This window comes from Tauraco erythrolophus, chromosome 18 (genome assembly GCF_009769465.1).
Source record: "Tauraco erythrolophus isolate bTauEry1 chromosome 18, bTauEry1.pri, whole genome shotgun sequence".
In the NCBI taxonomy this organism is placed as follows: Eukaryota; Metazoa; Chordata; class Aves; order Musophagiformes; family Musophagidae; genus Tauraco; species Tauraco erythrolophus.
Genome location: NC_141482.1, coordinates 7,080,584 through 7,101,167, shown reverse-complemented (window position 1 = coordinate 7,101,167; position 20,584 = coordinate 7,080,584). Strand labels below are relative to the sequence as shown.

The following is a 20,584-nucleotide window of genomic DNA, read 5'->3' as shown; positions in this document are numbered from 1 at the left end:
CGCTTCTGCGGCAGTGATGTTGGGAGGCCTGATACACAGGAGCCCTTATTCCAAGAAAGGATGCCAAAAAATTGTTTGTTTTTTTTTTAAATGCCCTTCATACCCATGCACGGGCAAGAGCACCAGCTTCCAGCTTGTTCTTGTTCCAGTCTTGTTAGTACAAGACTAACCCTGGGTAAATATAGCTGTGGCCAAACCCTCCTACCCTACGGATGCGAATAAAGCCTCTGTCTCTGAGGTGCCTGCTGACTCCCTGTCAGTACTAACACACCTATATCCTAGAAAAGTGAAGGTTAACCCAGGGCACAGTCCCAGTTTAAGGTGGTTAGTTTGTTCTCGTTTGCAGTACTGAAAGACTGGCGGATGCAGGAGGAAGTCGGGCCAGTCTGCTTGCACAACAGCACGATAGGAAGCTGGATGTCCATTCGGGAGAGAGTTTGTGGGGGTATAGGTAGGTGTATGTGATAGTCTGAGTCTGCTTAGTACTGTAAGGGTTAACACAGGGGTGCCAGTAACAGAGATGGACCCCAGGCACCTTCTCCTGGTGCTCTCACTAGCACAGAGGAGAGCCAAGCACACATGAAGAAGGGCCACTGCTCCGTGCTGCCTCGCAGGGACGGGTTACAATGCGTTGGGGACCATCCCATAGGCTTGGTACAGCGTGTCCAGCAGCTCCTGCTTTTCTTTCTCGGGTAAGAAGCTGGACTGAGCTGCGTTGATGTTCTGGGGAGGCAGAAGGGGAACACAAGGGAGACATTAGGACACATTGGACATGAACACATGGTTGTGCACACTCAAAAATCTGGCTCTGAGCAGCAGCAGGCAAGGGACAGCGTAACGTTTCCACTCCAAGTTTCATTTCCACGGCCCCATTTTACAGCATAACTGCTCCGGCCCATCACTGGCAACAGTCACCAGAGAAGCAAGGCAGGCACGAAGCAAAGGTCTTTAAATACTCTGGAGTTTTTACGACATGTGCTTTAGACCTGCTCCTACACCCCCAGCTCCCCTTTGGACAAGAGCCTCTCTGGGCACACTGGTGGTGGCAGCCTGACACACTGCTGCTGGGACACAGCCTGGCTGTGCAACGTAACCTGCTCGTCCATCTGTGCAGGGACTTTTCCTTTATTACACAGAAGCAACTTGGCTTTTGCAAGAGCAGGAGAGGACAACTGGCAGCAGAACAGCTGTGGATCAAGGATCTCAGACCAGTCCTCGTTCCTCCTTCCAGTCTCAGAGAGTGACGTCTGTAGGAGAAAGGGACTTGTTCCTCCAGCCAGAGCTGAGAGCAGGACTGGTGCTCTCTTGTACGATGCACCCTGCACTTCCCAATCCAAGCAAGTATCTCTGGTGACACATAGGCGAAAGTGCTGAGCACGACTCTCAGTGCAAACCAGGAAAGGTTCGCTTGGCAATGGGTAGGTCAAACTTCCAATAGTTATCCTGTCTTTCTGTCTTGGCTAAGTAATTAGAAAACCAATTATTGAAGCCAGTTTTTGGGATATAATCAAGACACATAAATGACCATGTGCCAGAACTGAAGCCAGCAGTCGCTTTGTTTCCAGCTCAGTTGTTGCATACTCATGTTCTACCTGCAAAAACTGCCAGCACTTCTGTAGCTGCTGAATCTCACTAACTTTTGGACGACACCTTGAAATAATCTACATGGGAAAAAAAGCAACAGGCACCCTTCCTTCCTTCCCACTCAGCTCTTCAGTGGCCAATTTCCCCTCTGATCTGCTCCCCACAGAGCCCAAAACAGCTCAACCCCTGCAGAGCCCACCCTGCACTTGCATCTCTGACTCTCCACGCCCTGCAGCGCGTCCAGCATCCCCCTCCAGCTCTGCATCTGCCCTCAGCCTCGTGCTTTCAAGGCCAGTGCAGGATTTGATTCCCATTAAAAACTCTCCAGCTTATAAAGAAAAATAGCTGGCTGCTGTTCTGGGCTGCAATGGGACATCAGCAGAGCATTCAGCCAAGCCCGACTTACCACTCTCTTGAACTCCTCTTCAGTGAAGCCCATGTAGTCCTTCACTATGCTGTAATCCTTGTCAATGTTGGAGTTAAAGATGAGGGGGTCATCCGTGTTTATAGAATAGTTAGCTCGATCCTTCCTAAATCTGTAAGGAAATCAGGTTGAACCGGTGGGTGAGACACTGGATGTGGCACTGGTTGTGCACTTCTCAGGGTAAAACGCAGTAAAAGCAAAGACCTTGGGGCTGTCCCTGCAACCTCAGCTCTCACCCACAAACTAGAGCTCACAGCTGCTGTGCAGCATCTCATCCCCCACAGCTCGGAGCAGGGACCCCACACCACCCCAGCTGCACCAGGGCCCTCTGTGCCGGAGGGCGAGGACGTACCACGTTTTCCCCAAGTGCTTACAAGTGCGTTACCTTTGTAAAGCAATAAAGCCACTATAATCAACCCAAACCCTGGTTATTTAAGATTGCCTATAATTGAAAAGTCTTACTGTGCTACTGGGTGTTTCCCAAAGTCCGGAAGACATGCTCCAGTGAGATAACTGGACCAAGGGCAGACCTGTTTGGGGGAGTTAAACACAAAAACCAGAATCAGCCACGCAGATCCGAACCCCAGCGGTGTACGCAGATAGCTAAGGCATGGTGGTAAAGCCAGATAGAGCTTGAGAGCTTTGTTCACAGCTGACCCTCAGTGCTGCTCCAATGGAGCAGTGCACGTCCCAGGACACGGACGCAAGGAGCCCAAGTGACAGCAGCAGGCGCCAGTGAGGTATTTCCCATGGCCAGTCAGCCACCAGTCGTGTCAACCACAGTTAAGAAACCACTGGCATTAAGTATCTACATATATACCCCATATATTAGTTGGATACACCCATTCTGGGGAAAAGCCAAGGAAATCTGCCCATGCACAGAAACTCTCAGGCACTTCCACCCTCCAACCAGCCAGGCTCCGGTACAGCAGCCTGATTTGTGGAGGAGCCTGCAGGCTTGAGGTATATAAATTAGTGCATAAGCCCTCAAAAATTAATCCTCAGCCACACCAGGATCCATTCTTCCCTGCTACATCCCTCCTGCGAGCTGCCGTGTGCCCAGCGCTCCTCGCAGCACAGCCCAGCAAACAGTCAGGTGTCCCCAGGATTTTTGCTGCAGAGCTTTGAGCATCTGGGTTCAACAGCATCACCACTGAACATGTGGTCAGCACTCGGGTGTCAGGTCGTGTCCCCAGCTGTAGCACAGCCCAAGTGAGGGCTGATTTTCCACTCAGATAGCAGCTGCCTGGCTGTCACCCTCCCACCATGCATCCTTACCTCAAAATGCATCTTTGCTCTCAACAGCTCCTTGTAGAGCTCGGGGTCCTCCAGGACGTGGTAGCCATGGCCAATGCGCTCAGCCTTCAGGAGATAAACCGCCTAGAGAGCATGGGAAAACCACGTACAGCCTCCAAGCGCCAGCTGGGCTCCTGCCTGCCCAGAGATCGGTGCCCCACCACGGGTACAGCCCATGTCGCTGAGCCAGCTCTGGGAGCTCCAGCTCTGAGCCCTCACAGAAGGCCCAGATCTCTGCCTGGGTCCCCAATGAAGAGGAGAGAACTTGGGCTCCCCTCTCCCTGGTGCAGAGGATGCAGGGGCGCTTCCCACCCCACCCCGGGAAGCCCCGGTCCCTCCTGCTCCCTGCCCCGAGCCAGGAGCAACTCGTACCTCCTTGATCATGGCAGCCGAGCCAGCCTCCCCAGCATGGACAGTGCGATGGATCCCGCATCTTTCGGCTTCCTGCAAAGCAACGGAGGACACGCTCCTGTCCCATCACCTGCAGCAAGGTCAGCAAAGCCCCGGGCGAGCACAGCGTGCGAGGGCAGCAGGGCTCTGCACGAGGAGCCCCCAAAGCAGAAGGCGCACACCCCGAGAGGTGCACGTTCAGTGCTCCAGCACAGGCTGCGAGAGGAGAGCTCGGCAATGCCGCAGGCAGAGAAACTCCAAAAGCCTGGCCACCTGCCCCTGGAGCCCAGCCAGGCTCCTCCAAGGCCCTTTAATACCAGGTGAGCTCCGCACTGTCTCCTGTCCAAACAGCACTAAGCTCAAAGTTCTCCCTCCTCCACCCGCTCACCCTTCTGCATAAATCTTGCAGCAATTCCTGTCTTGGAATCTGCCACCTTTTTGGCTGCTACAGCTGCAGCCCAGAGGGAGACGTTAAAAGCCCCTCGGGCAGAGGAGAAGAGGTGCTCAGACACCAGGCACCCAGCTCCTGAAAAAGGGGCTGGGGATGGAGGCATCCCAGCCGGGAGGACCCCGCGGGTGCAGCTTTGGGGGCATTTTGAGATGGTCTCCATGGCCATGCTGAAAAACTTTGCCAGGGTGACCATGGACCACCTGGGCTCTAGGAAGCCATGCAGCCTCCAGGGAAGCCCGGCTCCTGCCTTGCTGCAGAAGGGCCACCCAGCCAGCAGCTCTTTCCAGGCACTCCTTCGGGGCTTTGCACTCATGATTTTTTCCAATTACTTAATTTTCAGCTCCTCATGTGCTGCACACCCAAGCCTGGCAAAGGTCAGGCCAGGCTCTGCATGGGGCAGCTACAGAAAAGCCCTGTGTGCATTGACCTACAAGACGCTCTGTGCTCCCTACATTTAAGTGAGCGTTGATTTTCCCCAAAGACTTTTTTTTTTAACACTTTTTAAAATAACAAAATCCCTCTGGCCAAAGTACCAGACCAAGAAGACAAACACACCAGCACTGAGATCTCCCACTTGTTTTGACATGGAATGAAGACAAACCAGAATCTCTTGTTCCTCTGCTCTGTGACAGACATCCCTAACTATCCCAACAGGAGCTGGGGATACAAGCAGAGGGGTGAGGAACACCACATGCACCAGGAATTCTCTACTAACCCTCCTGGTCACTGAAGCCTGACCCCTTATCCACTGCATCTAGGAGGGAGCTTATGTCTAACGTCCATCCATGGGCACATCTTCCCTGGGGTGGCCTAATCCCCTTTTCAAACCAATTATCCAAGGACACATGGTGCTTCCCTTGACTTCTCCTCCAACAATTGCTGTCTCCTAGGCAGAACGTGCCTGTCCGAGCCCAAGGGAATCACAAGTCTCGCCGATTTCCCTGGATGCATTAAGTACCCCACGGAGCGTAGCAGCAGTATTTATGTATTTATGCGGAAGCACTTCCCCATCACGCAGACCAAGAGAGGCTGATGGTCGGGAGCAGGGTTTGCTTCAGCATCTCAGAGCCTGGTTAAGTCCCCAGCCCAGGGACAAGGCACGTCCTCCAGACAGAGCAGTCTGGATCCAGGTACTGATGGCACACCAAGGCAGGATGAGATGCACCAGTTCATAAAACCCTGTGCCTGTGTCTCAGTTTATAACCACTCAGCCCATCCAGCACAGTGCAGCAGCAGAGGTGGACCTTGGTGGCTCCCGATGACGTGGGCAAAGCCCCTGAGAAAGCCCCACGTGGCTTCAGCCCTGAGCACTGCTCACAAACCATCATCCTTTTTGGCAGTGATGGTGCACAACCTCCTTTCTCACTGGTTCAGGGGACCAACAACCCTAGACTCCCACCAGCAAAGAGGAGTGAGGCACAAAGTCTTCCCCTTGAGTTGCTCCAAAGCGCTGAGGTCTAGCAAGAGCCTCGGATCAGGCTCCTGAAGCCACTCCAGAATTTGCATTTGAGATGATCAGATAAAAGCACTTCAAATGTGCAGCATCTTCTCTGCTCCTTGGGCGACTGCCACCAGCTGCAGACCAGAGAGGCCAGTCTCTTGCACCCTTGGCCATGTTTTTGCTGTGCCCTGGGAGCGGACTCTGGCCAAGAGCAGGGACACAGGCTCCACGTCGCTCACATCGCAGTCTCAGCTACAGGGTAGGGTGCCGAGCTCCAGCTCTAAGGCCATGTTTCAGCAATGATGCCTGCCATTAGTCATTTAGGAAGTATAAACAAATACTTTTGCTATTTAACTGAACTTTTCTAATAGCTGCAACAGACTTTTAAGCTGTCCCAGCTGTTTGCGGTCTGAATAACATGCTGCATGTCCCCTCATGCATGTCCCCTCAAGACATGTTTATCTCATCGTTTCTTTTAAGAAGCTTATTAAACAAACCTCGTAAGCCTTCTTATGCTCAGAGGAGTTCTCCACCTTCAGGGACTCATCCCCAGCCAGGTCGATGGCCACCACAGAATTGTTTCGATACTTCTTGCAGAGCTCCACCACCTCTGGAGACCAGCCTGAAAGAGACAGCACCAGGGTTCAGGAGAAAGCACTGGTAAGGGTCACACCTTCAGCATTTTTCTAAACAAATCCTGGTCATATAACTAGGAGGCTAGAGTTATTTTCTTTGGTCTTTCCTAAAATTTGATGCTCAAAAAGAAGGCTAACAAATTCCTAGAAAGCTCTGCCATCTTCAGGCAAATAAAAACTGCCAACTGATTAGCCCATCATCAATCAAAGGGAAATGAAATGCATTTACTAGCTATAAAACTGCTTTCATCATGTTTTTCTGCTCACTTTGGGCAGGAAAAAAAAAAAGAAAAAGAAAAAACAGAAAAACAAACTCCTCCAAACACAGTGGTAACTGCTGCAGTTGGCCATGGTCAGCTGAACTTCACAGCGCAGGTACTGTAACATGGTGCATGGGAGAGATCCCTCATCCCGTTCCTGAGCCGTCGCCCTGTCCCAGCTGGGGAAGGGGCAGGGGAAAGGGAAGAACCGGCCCATGGACATGTTGTATCACGGAGGAGTTTAGGCTGGGAGGGGTCACTGCGGGGGCTCAGTACGACAGTCAGTCGTGCCCTGCTGCAGAGCATCCTCAACTCCCCACCCAAGACGATGGATGCTACTCGTGGTGGGAAGGAGCTGGTCAGCTGCGTGAAACTCAAAGTTTTATCTTTTTGGCATCAGTGAGAAGGAGAGTAACAAGTGGCCAACAACTACTTCAGAGCCATCTCTGATCGAGATAGAGGAGAACCTCTGAAAGAGAACATGCATGTCCAGCTCATACAGCACTTACCCTTAGCAACAAGGCCAAGGAACAGAGATAAATGGTTGTGTCAATAATTAACAGGCACCTGCTGTGCACATACAATCCTAAAATAATATGAACACGCAAGAAAAGGTGTGCAATTTCATCTTCTTTTTTCATTGTTTTCAAGCTTACTGGCTTAGAGACATTATTTCGTTAACAAGTTTAACACAAGCCAGTTCTGGCTGGCACCTCTGCCTTTCTCTCAGCAATTCATAAATTACAGCTAAAGCCTCTCGTATCGAGGGCATCACTGGCTCCGGTAAGAGCCAGTGACCTGGGACACAGGCACAAGAACGCCAGCTCGGTTGTTGCACAAGCCATCCCTCCTGCCGTGCAAGCGCCTGACACCTCTGCCTTTGCCACTGGTGTGGTGGCAGGACTGTAACTGCAGATAAGTGTGACACTGCCTTACAGCTTCCCAGTTTCTACAAAGAAAAACGTTTTCTTCCTAGAAGCCAGAAAAGTGAGTGTCAAGCTTTTCATTTGGGGTTGATTGTGCAGGCAGGAAACAAAACCAAACACATTCTCAAATCTCCCAGTTTCCAAGAATATAATTTTTCACATTTCTAGACGCAAATTAACTGTGTACTCATTAGCAAAAATCTTTCCACCATCTACCCTACTAAGGCTACACAAAACTGTTGTGAGATATGAAGATATTCATAACAAAGTCTTCACACAGAGCTACTGTCATCCAGCCTCGCTCGGACTGCATCTCTCCCTAGAGGAAGATGCTCACAGAGCTCGGCAGCTCAATGAAACATTGGACATCGGGTTTTCTTCCTATTCTGGGTCACGGCACCTGTTACCAATGAAGTTCAGAGCAGCTGATTTTATAAAAAACATCTTATGTATGTGACTTAAGTATATTTCACTTGTGTTTTCAGCTTAAACCAGCAGAGCCTGCAGCCACCGGACTCCCTGGCTGACCCATGGTCCAGGCTAACAAAGGAGTGAGCAGGGGAAGCGTGACATTTCACACCTGGGCCTCCTCCCATGACCGTTCATGGCAGATGCAACCGCTCACTGCGGCAATGGCTTCAACCGGCCCATGGAGAGCTCCAGCCTTTGGGCAGGGAGTGAGGTACGAGCAGAAACCACACTTCCCCTGGGAGAGGACAGAAGAGCCCTTTTGTCTCTCTAGCAAGAACTTTTGAGATACTGGTTGTACCCACAGACCTCCACTCTCGCATCCAGCAGACCCTTTCCCCATAGTGAAGGGAGTAGAGGACCCCCACCATGAAAAAACTACTCCTCAGCACTGTCTGGTCCCATATTGGGCCATGGGACTGGGGCTTCCCCCACATCTCTGCGGGGACCTGAACCCAGGGGACGTCACCCCCCGCCACGCGTCAGGGAAGGGGAGCAGAGCAGCAGGGGAGCTGCAATACATTACTTGGCATATGGCGCATGCAGCATAGAATAGACCTGGCTTTGATGCGGAAATCCCTTTCTCCATCCTGTAGTCCCTGATTTACGAGGTTAACGACTTCATCTGGAGTGAGGTCTCCCCTGCAGGGAAGAAAAGCCGTCAGCGAGAGGTCGGACACCGTCAGGGAGGCAGGAGAGGCCGCAGGTCCAGCCCAGCATCCCCACAGGACACCCCAGCAAAACCCAGGCTGCCCAGGCTCCCACTTGCCTTAACTTCCAGAGGAGCCTGACGAGACCACCCAGAGCCGAGGAGCACCTTTTACACCCATGGCATGCCCAGATCTACCAGATGTCAGGCACAAAAGCATGCAAAGATCATAGAATCATAGAACGGTTAGGGTTGGAAGGCACCTCAAAGATCATCTAGTTCCAACCCCCCTGCCATGGGCAGGGAAATCCTCCACTACACCAGGTTGCCCAAAGCCTCATCCAACCTGGCCTTGAACACCTCCAGAGATGGGGCATCCACAACTTCTCTGGGCAACCTGTTCCAGTACCTCACCACCCTCAATGTAAAGAATTTCTTTCTTATATCTGACCTAAATCTGCCCTCTTTCAGTTTAAATCCATTGCCCCTTGTCCTATCACTTCACACTCTTGTAAAAAGTCCCTCTCCAGCTTTCCTGTAGGCCCCCTTTAGGTATTGGAAAGCTACTATAATATCACCCCGGAGCCTTCTCTTCTCCAGGCTGAACAGCCCCAACTCTCTCAGCCTGTCTTCATAGCAAAGGTGACAGTAAGGTTTAGAAAAGCCTTGGGAAACTGGATGCCTATCTAGCCCGAGCAGAGGAACCTGCTCTTTACCAGAGCATCTCCTTAGGACACACACTGCCTGCAGCCCGGGGGCTCAGCGCCCATCACAGCACCTTCAGCAAGGGGCCACAGAGCCCCTTAATCAGAGGCACACATCACAGAGGGGATGACATGTAAAGAAGGGACTGGATCACCAGCCGCCTTCAACATCATCCACCGTCTCCGGCAGCTCAAATTCACATTTTGGGGGCAGGTGACCCATGTCCGAATGCTGCTTTCCCTCGCCTGGGGAACAGCTGCAGCCAGAAGTTTAAGCACAGCTGCTCTGCACATGCGGAGCGAGGTGCCCAAGGCAAGGGACGTTAAAATACATCAGCACATGGAGATATTATAAGAGGAAAAATCCTATTGATGGGGAAGAGAGGTGGAAGCGTGCCGGCGCTCACTGCATTGGAGGAGAGAGGTTTGGTTACACGACTTTGAACGTGCGCTGGCTGACCGACGGCCATGCCTGACCGGCCGGCCACCATCTTCCCGGCACGGCAGGATCACTCACTCGGTTTGGCCCCAGGGGATGGGATCCACGCGGCAGTTGGCCAAGAGGTGAGGGCTGTACCGGACCTCCACGTAGATGACGCCTTCTTTCGCTTTCGTTTCCACCAGCTCGTAGGCGATTCTCCTCACCGCCTCACGGTCACCCCTGCAAGGACAGCAGTGAGACCCATCACCAGGACTCAACACCCCCGGGGCACACTGGGGACAGGCAAGGTGACCTCCAAGGCTGAGCAACGTTAGCCAAGAGGTCCTGCCAAGGGCTGAGGGGGAAGAAGTGAAAAGTGGGGTACTTACGCAATGGCAGGCATGTAGTGATTAAATTTCTCTAGAAACTGGGTAAGTGTCAGAGGTGTTTGTAGCTGACGTGCTTCAGGAGGTCATCAACGGTGCTGCCGGGGAGAGGAACTCCTCTTTTCCTGGAAACGAAGCCACGTGTTACTGACTGGGAAGGCTATCACGTTTTTAATCGGCCCATTTTGTCCAGCAATCGCAATCCAAGCTGGCAGCATTCAATGCCATTTCTTCACAGAAAAGATATGGCACACGTTGTCCTTCCAAAATCTCCTCGCGGATGCAGCCCTGAATCTCAACAGGGAGGAAGGCAGTCCAAAACTCAGGCAAAGCACAAACAAATCGAAATACAAGCCCAGATTGACCTGGCAGGAACAGAGCCAGAGCACATTTTAAGCTTAAGAAGGAGCTCATCTAAAGGGGCTCTGGTTTATTTCTTGGCACCTCCTAGTCCTATTGGCAGAATTGCCAAAATTCTTTAGAAAAGTTAATTTCCACTTAGTCAGGCTCAAAGGCTTGAAAAGTTGTGGAGACGGTCCCAGGCCCAGGATCACACACGCAGAAGCATCGTGGCTCATGGGTTTAATTCCGGCAGCTCCCATGAGCAAAGCAGCTCCGCTTCCCAACCTGACATTGTGGTGGCATCTCCTCTGATAGGCACACCTCCACGCCAGAGCAGACACAGTCCGAATGACTGCTCTCACCAAAGGGATGGGGATGGTAAAGCCCACCTAAACTTTTCCAAGATGAAAGAGGCTGTTTGTCCCTGGAGTCCTGGGAGGTGGAAGTGTCCCAAGGGAGGGACAGCCGGGCTCGAGGGGGCTTGAGGGGAGTTGAGGACGCTGCACACTTCCCAGGCAGGCTTCGCCACCCCCACCCTGTCACTCTGCCCATGAATGCCAACTTAAATTAGGAATCATAACTAGACATTTGTTTTTAATCCTCTTTCCTGCCACAATGAATTACAGCCGATTGATCGATCTCCCTGCTAACAGAGACAAAACACCGCAGACAGCTTTAGCGTCCCGCTGCCAGCCGCCTTCCCGACGAGCAATCTGAAGGGAAGCAGCCCGAACCACCCTGCTCCTGGGCCCAGTAAACATTGCTCTTGTCTGCTCGGGCAGGAAGGAAACCAGCCCCACGCTCAGCCTTCACAGGCAATCTGCACAGATTAAGTTGCTGGCACACAGCAGGGGACGTTCATCGCTGCCAAGGCATCGGTTTCCCTGCCTGCCTTGCCCTTTCCGTGGCACAGACACACTAGTCTCTGCCTCAGGAACTGGCCCACGTCTTCCTCCACCTGCCCAGGGAAAATTTCCTACAGCAAAGCCGTTTCCCTGACCTTTTTCAGGTGCTTTCCGAAAGATTGCCTCCACGCAGGCAGCAGCAACAGTGCTTTGGGATGATCCGCAGAGTGGAGACACTGGAGTCAGGTGGTCAGGTGTCCCTGGCTGAGGGGTTCTGGTGGATCTTGCCGGCATGGCTTTGGGAGCTGCTGCTGCCCATCCAACCCGCCTGGTAGGTGGGAGCCTTCCTGCAGCAAAGCTGTCCCAGGGAAACGTGCTCGTGCCCACCGGCACCTCAGTGTCCTGCCCAAAGCTACCTCTAGCCACAAGCAGCACCACACACACCGTCCCACCGCAGAGACAGCACCAGGAAGGGTCTGCCACAGCTCTGAACCCTTTGGCTGGACAGGGGGGATGCAAAGTCTGATCCAGACCTGATAAAATTGGAGCCACAGTCCTAAAAAGAGCTGAGTTCAGCCACTGCCCAAGGGGGCTTGTGCATCCCAGCGGCTCTGAGTTATTGGTACATGGTCAGCCACCACCTGGCAAATTTATTTCCAGCTCTTTACCTTTAAAAATAGACCACAAGTAGCTTTCTGTGTCCTGGATGAGGTTATTAAGGTCCATTACAGTCTCCTGCACTGCCCCGTTACTTTTACATTTGTGTGAGCACAAGTTTTAGAGCCCACGAATAGCATAGCCTTGCTCCACCCCAGGGCTGGCAGCTCCGGGAGATGCCAGGGCTGTTTAAAAATAAGAGGGAACTCGGCCCACACTTGAGCAATCAAGGCTTCTACCCTAAGCAAGAGAGAGGAACGAGATCCTCAGATGGCTGGTGCCTCCTGGGCCCCTACAACCCTCCTGGGGAACTACACCGGCATGTGCCCTTGGCTGGCAGAGGGACCCAGCACCGACTCTTCTGCCCATCGGGACTTGTGTTGCAGCCCACCGGCAGCGTGGGCAGAGACAGCGAGAACCCTGACTCAACTCACCATGCTAACGTCCTGCAACGAATGAGATGGACATCTCTGATCCACCTTCTTTATCTGATTACACTGCAAAACGTACGGCCGCTCCCTGCGGAAAGAGCTACTTCAGAAAGAACACTTCCCCCTGAGATCGCGCTGCCTCGGAGTTCACTGCCTCCCCAAAGTACCAGAGTTGTGCCCAAGAGCTGTTTCCTGAAATCTTTCAGCTCGCCACTTTCTCCAACTGAGAGCACCCGCTAGTCTCCAATAGCTTTTTGAACAGTGACAGCTGGAAGAAGTCTTGAGTTTATTTTGCTTAGAGCTGCGGAGCCATGTCCTTACACCAGTTAATCATTCACCCTGGTGCTTCCCACACGAGCTACACCGGAGCAACGTGGCCTCTGTCAAGGAAATGGCCTCTCCTTAAGTCACCGCCAAGTGCTCTCCTGGGTCACCCTCACAGGAGCTTGGCTCCTCAGCTGCTGGCAGCCAGCCTGGGCATCAAAGAACCCGGCAGCAGGGCAGGGAGGAGCACCTCAGCTGGTTTTGCCTCCCCATACCGTGGTACCAGCACCAAGATGACACTCCCAGCCCACTCTCGTTTCATTTGCTCTTGCAATGAGGGATGTGGTAAAAGCAACAAGAATACACTGGCTCTCCGGGCACCCTTCAAAGGCAGATGGCTCTGTTCATGGAACATCTCCTTTACTCATCCCACAGAAGCTCCTCTTGGCTCATCCAGCTCATGGAACCAACGACCACCTCGCTCGTGCTCCCACCGCCAGCGCAGCCCCCAAGCTCCATGGATGTGCTCCATGTCCTCGCACCACATGGTCGGAGGACCCGTCTGTGCAGAGGCCAGCCTGGCACCGGCCAGGTTTGCTGCCTGCACGGCACAGCAGAGCTCTCCCAGCCTGCTGGCACCAGCTCTTCTGCCACAGAAGTGGACAAGCAGAAGGGACGATGCTTTTGAACTGCATCTCCCAGAGCCTTCCTCCCCCCACAACTTACCTGCCGAAGTGCAGGATTGTTTCTGGTCGAATGGCTCCATCCAGGTGGACGTGAAGTTCGACCTGAAATAAGACAAAAAGAAATCGGTGAGGTACTCTCAGAGCTGCAGCAAAAGTTTAGAGACAAGCAGCTGGTGCTAACACGGGTGTAAATGCAGCCAATACAGGGACAAAGTCATGACAAGGAAGAAGAAAAACATTTTTAAAATACCATCACTATAAAGCTTATTTTTCACGAAGTATTGTCTAAATATTTTCTTATTGTTGTTGCAGCTCACACATTTAATGGATCTTTAGAAATTTATTCTGTTTCCAAGCAATATTTAGGAACTGCCCTACTCTTATTTAGCTTCATGGTTTAGAGTTTGGGAAGAGTGAAGAAAGCAAACCCCAAACGCCTTCCAGCTTGCTCCTTGAACTCGCAGACACCCAAGCATCAACTCATTTGCTAAGACTCATTACACAAAAAATTTGACTTCACTTCCAAGAATCAGCTCCTGATACATTGTTAATTACTTGGTATTATCAGAGCTTACAGGCTTTCTAATCCGACACATGGAGTCAGTCCCACGGTACAAGGTGCTGTGAAAAAATAAAAAGAACGAGAGTTGCTCCGTAGAGCCAATGAGCTGATTTCAAAACACCACACTTAAATTTTGGCTCATTAAAAACGGGGCAGTAACTCAGATGTCTTCACTCCAAAATCCTGTTTCCCGATTTTTGCTGAAACAACGCCATTTTGGAGAAGGAGTCCCAGAAAAGCAAAAGGAAGCTTTTTTCCATTAGGCAGCTGGGACTTCTGGAGGAACATGACAAATGTAATTTGGAAGTCAAATTGGGAAGGAAAATATTAGCTGTTAAGTGTTTCAGCTAGATCTTTGGATATCCAGAACTGTTTTATTTTAAGCAACAGAATAGTCTACAAAATACATATTTAATTTAATTATTTTTTTTTTTAATGCAACTGTAGAGCAGCAACTTAACACACAAAGTTCTTGCTAGTTATAACATTGCACAAGTTTTCCTGCATAGATGACTGCTGCAGGATGCTGAGGGTGAGAACTGAGTAGGATTCAGAAGAGGACCGGATATTTGCATGGATAACTAAACCGCCCAGGGTTACTAATTAAAACCCACGAACCCTCTAGCATCAGGGTATCTATCAAACAATAACTACGAGGAGCTGGAAGAAAGATGAGTAAGTGGTCCCTACAAGAAGGACAAGGCGTAATTGTCCACCTCTAGATCCTTTTGGTCTCCTCTGAAGCGTCCGCGAGCAGCTGACACAAGCTCCTGGCGCGGGGCTGGCAATGCCCATCTCCGGAGCGTGCAGAGATGCCCAGGAGCTCGCTCCCATCCCCGCATCCTCCCGCAGCCCTTGACACGTGTGGCAGCGACGGCCATCCTCTGACTCACGGCCAGGGTTTTCATCGACCGCTTCTGCTGCAAAAGGCCATCATCGCTGGGGTGGGACAGTGCTCGGGTTCAGGCCACCTCCCTAGGACGGTCATGAAGCTATCGCTGAAACATGCACTGGTGGGATGCAAAATGCAGATGCCAGGCTCAGGGCAGCTCGAGCTGCTGACCCTGCACTGTAGCAATTAGCTGGCCCAGGGGTCATGAATGTCCCCACCGACAGCACTGCTAGCAGGTTGTGAAAAGATATCCCTGTCACTTCTCCCACCCTTAAGACACAGTCTGAATCTAAAGGGATGATGATTTTAAAAGAGCAAAACCTGATCTTTCCCACACCTCAAGTTACACAATCCTGCTTATGAGGACTAAATGTCCTGAGAAGCAGCAGATAAAATAACAGACTATGGACATGATCTGCATTGCCAGATGTGGAACGCCTGGCACATTTTCCACTCTTGAAAATAGCTCTGATTCCTATTTTGAAACCATGCAAGCTCCATTCCTTGAGGTTTTCAACAGCCCTTGTGACCTTCTGATGGAGTTACAGGCTTGAAACTTGCTCATGTTGGATACAAAAATCAAGCAAGTCAAACCTACTGGGGTCTTCTCACTCCAAACATTTCTCAAGCATTTCTTGCAAGAACATCCCAATGTGACACCTCCGTCAATGAGAAAGTAAACTCAGTGGTGTCCTTCACCCATAGGAGCCACCTCCTGCTGCTGCTGATACAGGCGAGATGCTTGTAAAGCAGCAAGGTTCTTCTCCAACACCAGCAACAAGCTTTTCCTCCCCTGCCAGGGATTTCTTTGGATCTGGAGGGACTTAACCTAAGTACCAAGAAACTCTTACACAATGCTACTCAATCCAAAACTTTGCGGAGATCCTCAAGATCAGTGCTTGGGGGAGTTGACTTCTGCAGCTGGGAACTAATCTAGGCTATTTAGATTACCAAGGGACATTCAAGTGAAGAAGTAAAGGTGTGTCTACAAGGGCCTCCACGAGCCCTGGCCCCAGATAAGGATGCAATCAGCAGAGGCACAACCGAGCAGCTCAGCTCCCCCCACTGCCTTGCTCACAAGCCCCGCAGGTCTCCAGGTCCGTAGGAGGCTGCTTGCTGCAGATTACACTTCAGGTCTCCTCCTGCATGTTTGTTTTGGGTAAACAAAACACGAGACTTTTCCTGATACAAGTGGGTGACGTGACCTTGCATTAAGTCAAGGAAAGTACCCAGATAAAGACGATAGTTTTCTCTGAACTGAGGCTCCAGGAGATGACGCCTGAGCAAGCAGAAGGAGCCCAGTGCCTCTTCCAGGGCTCTGCTCCTTGGCACACAGAGGTCCACACACATGTGGTGTCCCACCCCAAGCTCTCCAGTTTATTTGGAGAGGAAGCCTGTGCACATAGATAAAATAAGGATCTTGACTCTTGATCCGGGCTGTGCCAGCACTGGAGCCTTCAGCCATGCCAGGACCAGCGATGCCTTCCTTCCTCACAGTAAACCTGGCCTGTCAATGTTTGTTCCAATGAAGAACAAGAAAGCAAGAGAGCTCTCAAATGCTTTCCTGGGGCAGGAGCACTGCTCTTCCTCCAGCTGTGGCGAGGACCACCTTTGTGTAGCCACCCTTCAGCTCTTCTTCTGCACTTCCCCAGCGCTGCAGCTGAGAGCGAGTTCACTGATCGTTGGCCAGTGCATCAAAAAAAACATAGTGAAATTCAGTAAAATCTCTGAGTTTCACTAAAGAGTTGTCAAAAGCCAGAGGGATGAGTTCAAAAGATGTAACTGGCCATAAATTGTGCGTCCTCAGCACAGACAACCCCCAGTAAGGCTGTGAGAGCAAACCGAGCGCTTTCCTTTTTTATGCAAAAAAAAAGTTTTAGCTCAACCACGGCACGTGAGTAGTTAGTGCAGATATCAGCAAGTTGCTTCAGAGTTAAAAAAAGGAGAAGTTTTCAGGGCTTTGGCTCGACTCTTCTCTTCTGAAAATATTATAATGTTTTCTTTGAAACCCAATAAGCTTCAAAAATAAATTCAAACACAAAATGAGGTACTGCAAACAAGTATATTCCATTCAAAGATCAAGTCTGATTATTTTCAATTGAGTGAAATTAAGAAGAAAAAGTCAACCAAACATTCAAAAAATACTTTCAGCTACAGTCAACCCAACAGAATTTCTGTTACTCTAGGGATTGCTCAGTGGACCACGGCAGAGCAGTTAACTGCCTCTTATGTGGCAGAAAAAAGTACCATCCCAGCTAAGGCACTTGAGGGAACTTCTGTATTAGGTGGTTTTAGGGTCTTTTTAAAAATATATACAATGAACAAAGTCAGCCCTAACACCATGGTAAAAGTAACACCAACCTCACCTTTTATTTTGATGATTTCCAGTAGATGTTAATAGATAATCCAGGCAGCTGCTGAAGTTGCATCATTTTAAAACCCTTAGCACTGACTTTGCCCGGGATTATTTATCAACACGTTAAAACGTGATAATTTAAAGTTCACTCTATGGATCTCAATAACTGAAAACCAGAGTGATTACAGCTGTCAATTGTTAGATACACATGGCAGCAAAACATTAATAGAGAGCAAAATTCAGCAGAGATAAGACGAATGCTGATCACTGCAAAAAGAATGAACTGTGTGCCCCAAACACTGGCTTTATGAAAGTGTGCTCTCAGGAGCAAAGTTATCCTGAGCGTAAACTCACCACAAACACTCATTCAGAAGCAAGAGGTGAGAGTGGATCAAGAGGGATGTGAAGTGGAAGAGGCACAGTATTATCCTCAAACCCGATGACACCCACAAACACGTTTTGCAGACGAATCTGCCATACCCTTTAAGGCTTGAGCCTTTAAAAGAGAAATGCAGGAGACCGCAAGCCCCAGGACACGCTGCTCCATTGCAAGAAATATTTGTGCTTTCTAGAGAAGCATTCACACGATACGTGGCTTCGGTGACAGGAGGAAGAGGATTCTCCTATGCTGAGCAGCCTTTAGCACCAGAAGAAAACGTCATCCTCGGCACACGCTCTGGCACTTGCACTCCCCACAATAAAGATCACCTTTTGAAATCACTTTTTAGTATTTTTTTTCAATTTTTTTAGTTTTGCACCCAAGGCAAATACGTGTACTAGTGGCTTGGCATGGACGGGCAGGTCTGTCTCGAGCAGGAGGAGGCTGCAGTGTTACAGGGAGCAGAGCAGGACCCCTGGGTACCGCCAGTGCTCTGCAGCAGAGCGGGCACCTTTGGTGCCATCCAGATTTGGTTACCAGGCGTTCTAACCATTGACAGGACACGTGCAGCTACAGCCGGGTCTGGCCTCCTCTCCCAGTTCCCAGGAGGGGAAGGTACCAAGGGCACGGCGGAGATAACTGCCTCCATTTGGATAGCAACAGGCCCCAAAATGCCGTGACACATGCGGTGTGCCCCAGGAGAGCTTGCAGGAACCCCTGCACAGTGCCACCTGTGCTTATTATGGAAACAAGCATCCAGCAGCAGAGTGGCACCAGCTGCTGGGAGAGTCGAGCGTGAGCTCAGAAGCCCCCATTCCCATCCCACTCCACGCAATGTGGCTCCAGGCACTCGAGAGCAGCAGGAGAAAGAGCCACATGTCCCAGACACCCCGAGCTCGGGCTGGCCTGCAGAGAAAGGAGCCAGCAGCGAGTGAGGACATGGACATGGTCTCTGCTGCGGTTATGGAGCAGAGAGGGAAGAGGCCGGTGGTCAGCACCCAAGGAATGACAGTCTTTTTCGCTCTTCCCTGGGCTATGATAAGCAAGGTTCAAAGTCACCCTCTGGCAGCTCCAGCAGCTCCCTGTTCATCCACTGCAGTCACTGGGAGTCAGCGAGTTCCCAAAAAATGCGGAGGCAGCCCCGGCCTCACATTCAGCTGGGGCTCGAAGCCGCTCCAGTTACCAGAAACGTCTCTAAAACACAAAACTGGTCGTTCCCAATGGCAGAGGGTCCAGGGGAATGAATAGGGCTCATTAACTGACTTCAGACCCATTTTTTTTTCCCAAGCCTGACTTAGCAGGTTCACAGGACTGAAAGGGACTGCCTGACTCAGGAAAACCATGCCGGCATAATTGCCGGCAACCAGACAACAGAAGCCTGATCTTAGCAGTCAAACCCTGCTTGGTTTTCCCTGGATCTTTCTCTTCAACATCCCACTCTCCCACACACTGGAAAAGTAGGAAGAAGCACAAGTAAAAGAAGAACTTAACTTGTTTCTCTCAGCCAAAAGTTTAAAATCACTGGGGTGAACTACCAGCTTTTGTTCTTAGTGGAGCAGATGCCAATGCTCCCTGGATTTCGGTATCAAGGCTATCGCGTGGGTCACCTTCCCTGAGAGGGAAACCTCGCACAGCGATGGATCACAGCACGAATCGGACCCGTGCACACAGGCTTTCCCAAGTACACCAGACTTTCCTGGTGCGAGCTCAAACTGAGAGATAAACAGTTTGGGAGTCGCAGGAGACGCAAACAGCAGCAAAAAAAATCCCTTTTGAATTTTCAGAAGCAATCTTGTACCCCAGGGAAAGCCACACACAGTTGCCACCGCTCAGGTTCTCCCAAAGCAGGACCACCACGATTCTCACGTCACTTTTCTTGGTCTCCTCTGCCCCAGCCCCTCGCTGCCCACCTGGAGCCCAGCCCCACCTGGCAGTCAGAGCCCGAAGGCAGCTGGGCAGAGAACCCACTCCCCCTACGCCAGCCTACCCAGACCACAACCTAAGAGCTGAGCTGTCCTGCATCTGCCATCAGATACAGGGTTATTGCTAACCACATCTGTTTCATCTTCTTCCTTCTCAATATTTTTATAATCTGATTAATACATATGTTACTGCATGATCCTACTTGAGATGTATTTGTACAGCACACAGTGAGAGTGAAAGACTGGAGCACCCTCCAACAGCAGTCACCAAGATGGTATCTCAGGTATCTGAGGAATAACCGAACTAAGTGTTTAAAAGAAAAAAAGAAACCACACACAAAAACATAAAGCAACAAAAACAAACCCCCAAACGAAACAAAACAAACAAACAAAAAAATAAAAATAAAAAAACCCAACAAAATAAAATAAAACACAAAACAAAAAAAAAAAAAGAGAGAGAAAACGTTTGGTTTAGTAGACCAAGGCTCCAGTTGGAGTGCTGGACCCATCAGGGCTTCCCACTTCCCCCTATCCCGTCTCCCAGTGCATCTCCAGCCCGGCGGTGCCGAGTGACCCCGGCCGGGCACCGGGACCAGCACCGCTCCGGCGGCGGGATGGCGGCAGGGCCGGGACCCCGGGGGCAGCTCCTGCGTGTCCCTGCGGGGAGCACCGGGCCGGGGCGGGTACCGCCGAGTGCCACCTCAGGCACACCCCCGCGCACGCCCGAAGCAGGGCATGCCCCGGGGCTGAGGTGCTGTGCCCCGGGGCTCAGCCGCCGTGCCCCGGAGCGAGCCCCGGCTCTCACCCCGGCTGCACGTGCGGCGCCTCAGCCCCGGGACATGCCCCGGCTCCCACTCCCGGTGCACGTCCCGGTTCTCACCCCGGGGCATACCCCGCTCCCAGCCCCGGTGCACGTCCCAGTTCTCACCCCGGGGCATACCCCGCTCCCAGCCCCGGTGCATGTCCCAGTTCTCACCCCGGGGCATGCCCCGGCTCCCACCGCCGGTGCACAGCGCCTCAGCCCCGGTGCATGTCCCGGCTCCCGCCTCCGCAGCACGGCCCGCTCCCAGCGCCGGGCACAGCACCTCAGACCCGGTGCCCGCCCCGCTCCCAGCCCAGCGCCTCCGGCAGCGCCGCCGCCTCACCTTGGGGTCCCCGAAGACGCACAGCCCCCGCTCCATGCTGCTGCTGCTGCTGCTGCTGCCGCCGCCGC

The 20,584-nt window shown here is 51.6% G+C and overlaps 1 protein-coding gene across 1 annotated transcript; it reads right to left on the bottom strand.

The window, feature by feature from the left end:
- Positions 1 to 621: 621 nt before the first annotated feature.
- On the bottom strand, positions 622 to 20,552 carry ADA (adenosine deaminase). Its single transcript, XM_086623154.1, is given in 12 exon segments — positions 622 to 723; positions 1,991 to 2,120; positions 2,471 to 2,538; positions 3,287 to 3,388; positions 3,677 to 3,748; positions 6,084 to 6,208; positions 8,402 to 8,517; positions 9,746 to 9,889; positions 10,039 to 10,099; positions 10,102 to 10,160; positions 13,301 to 13,362; positions 20,517 to 20,552. Coding segments are annotated over 12 exon segments (1,077 nt in total).
- Between the last annotated feature and the right edge of the window lie 32 nt (positions 20,553 to 20,584).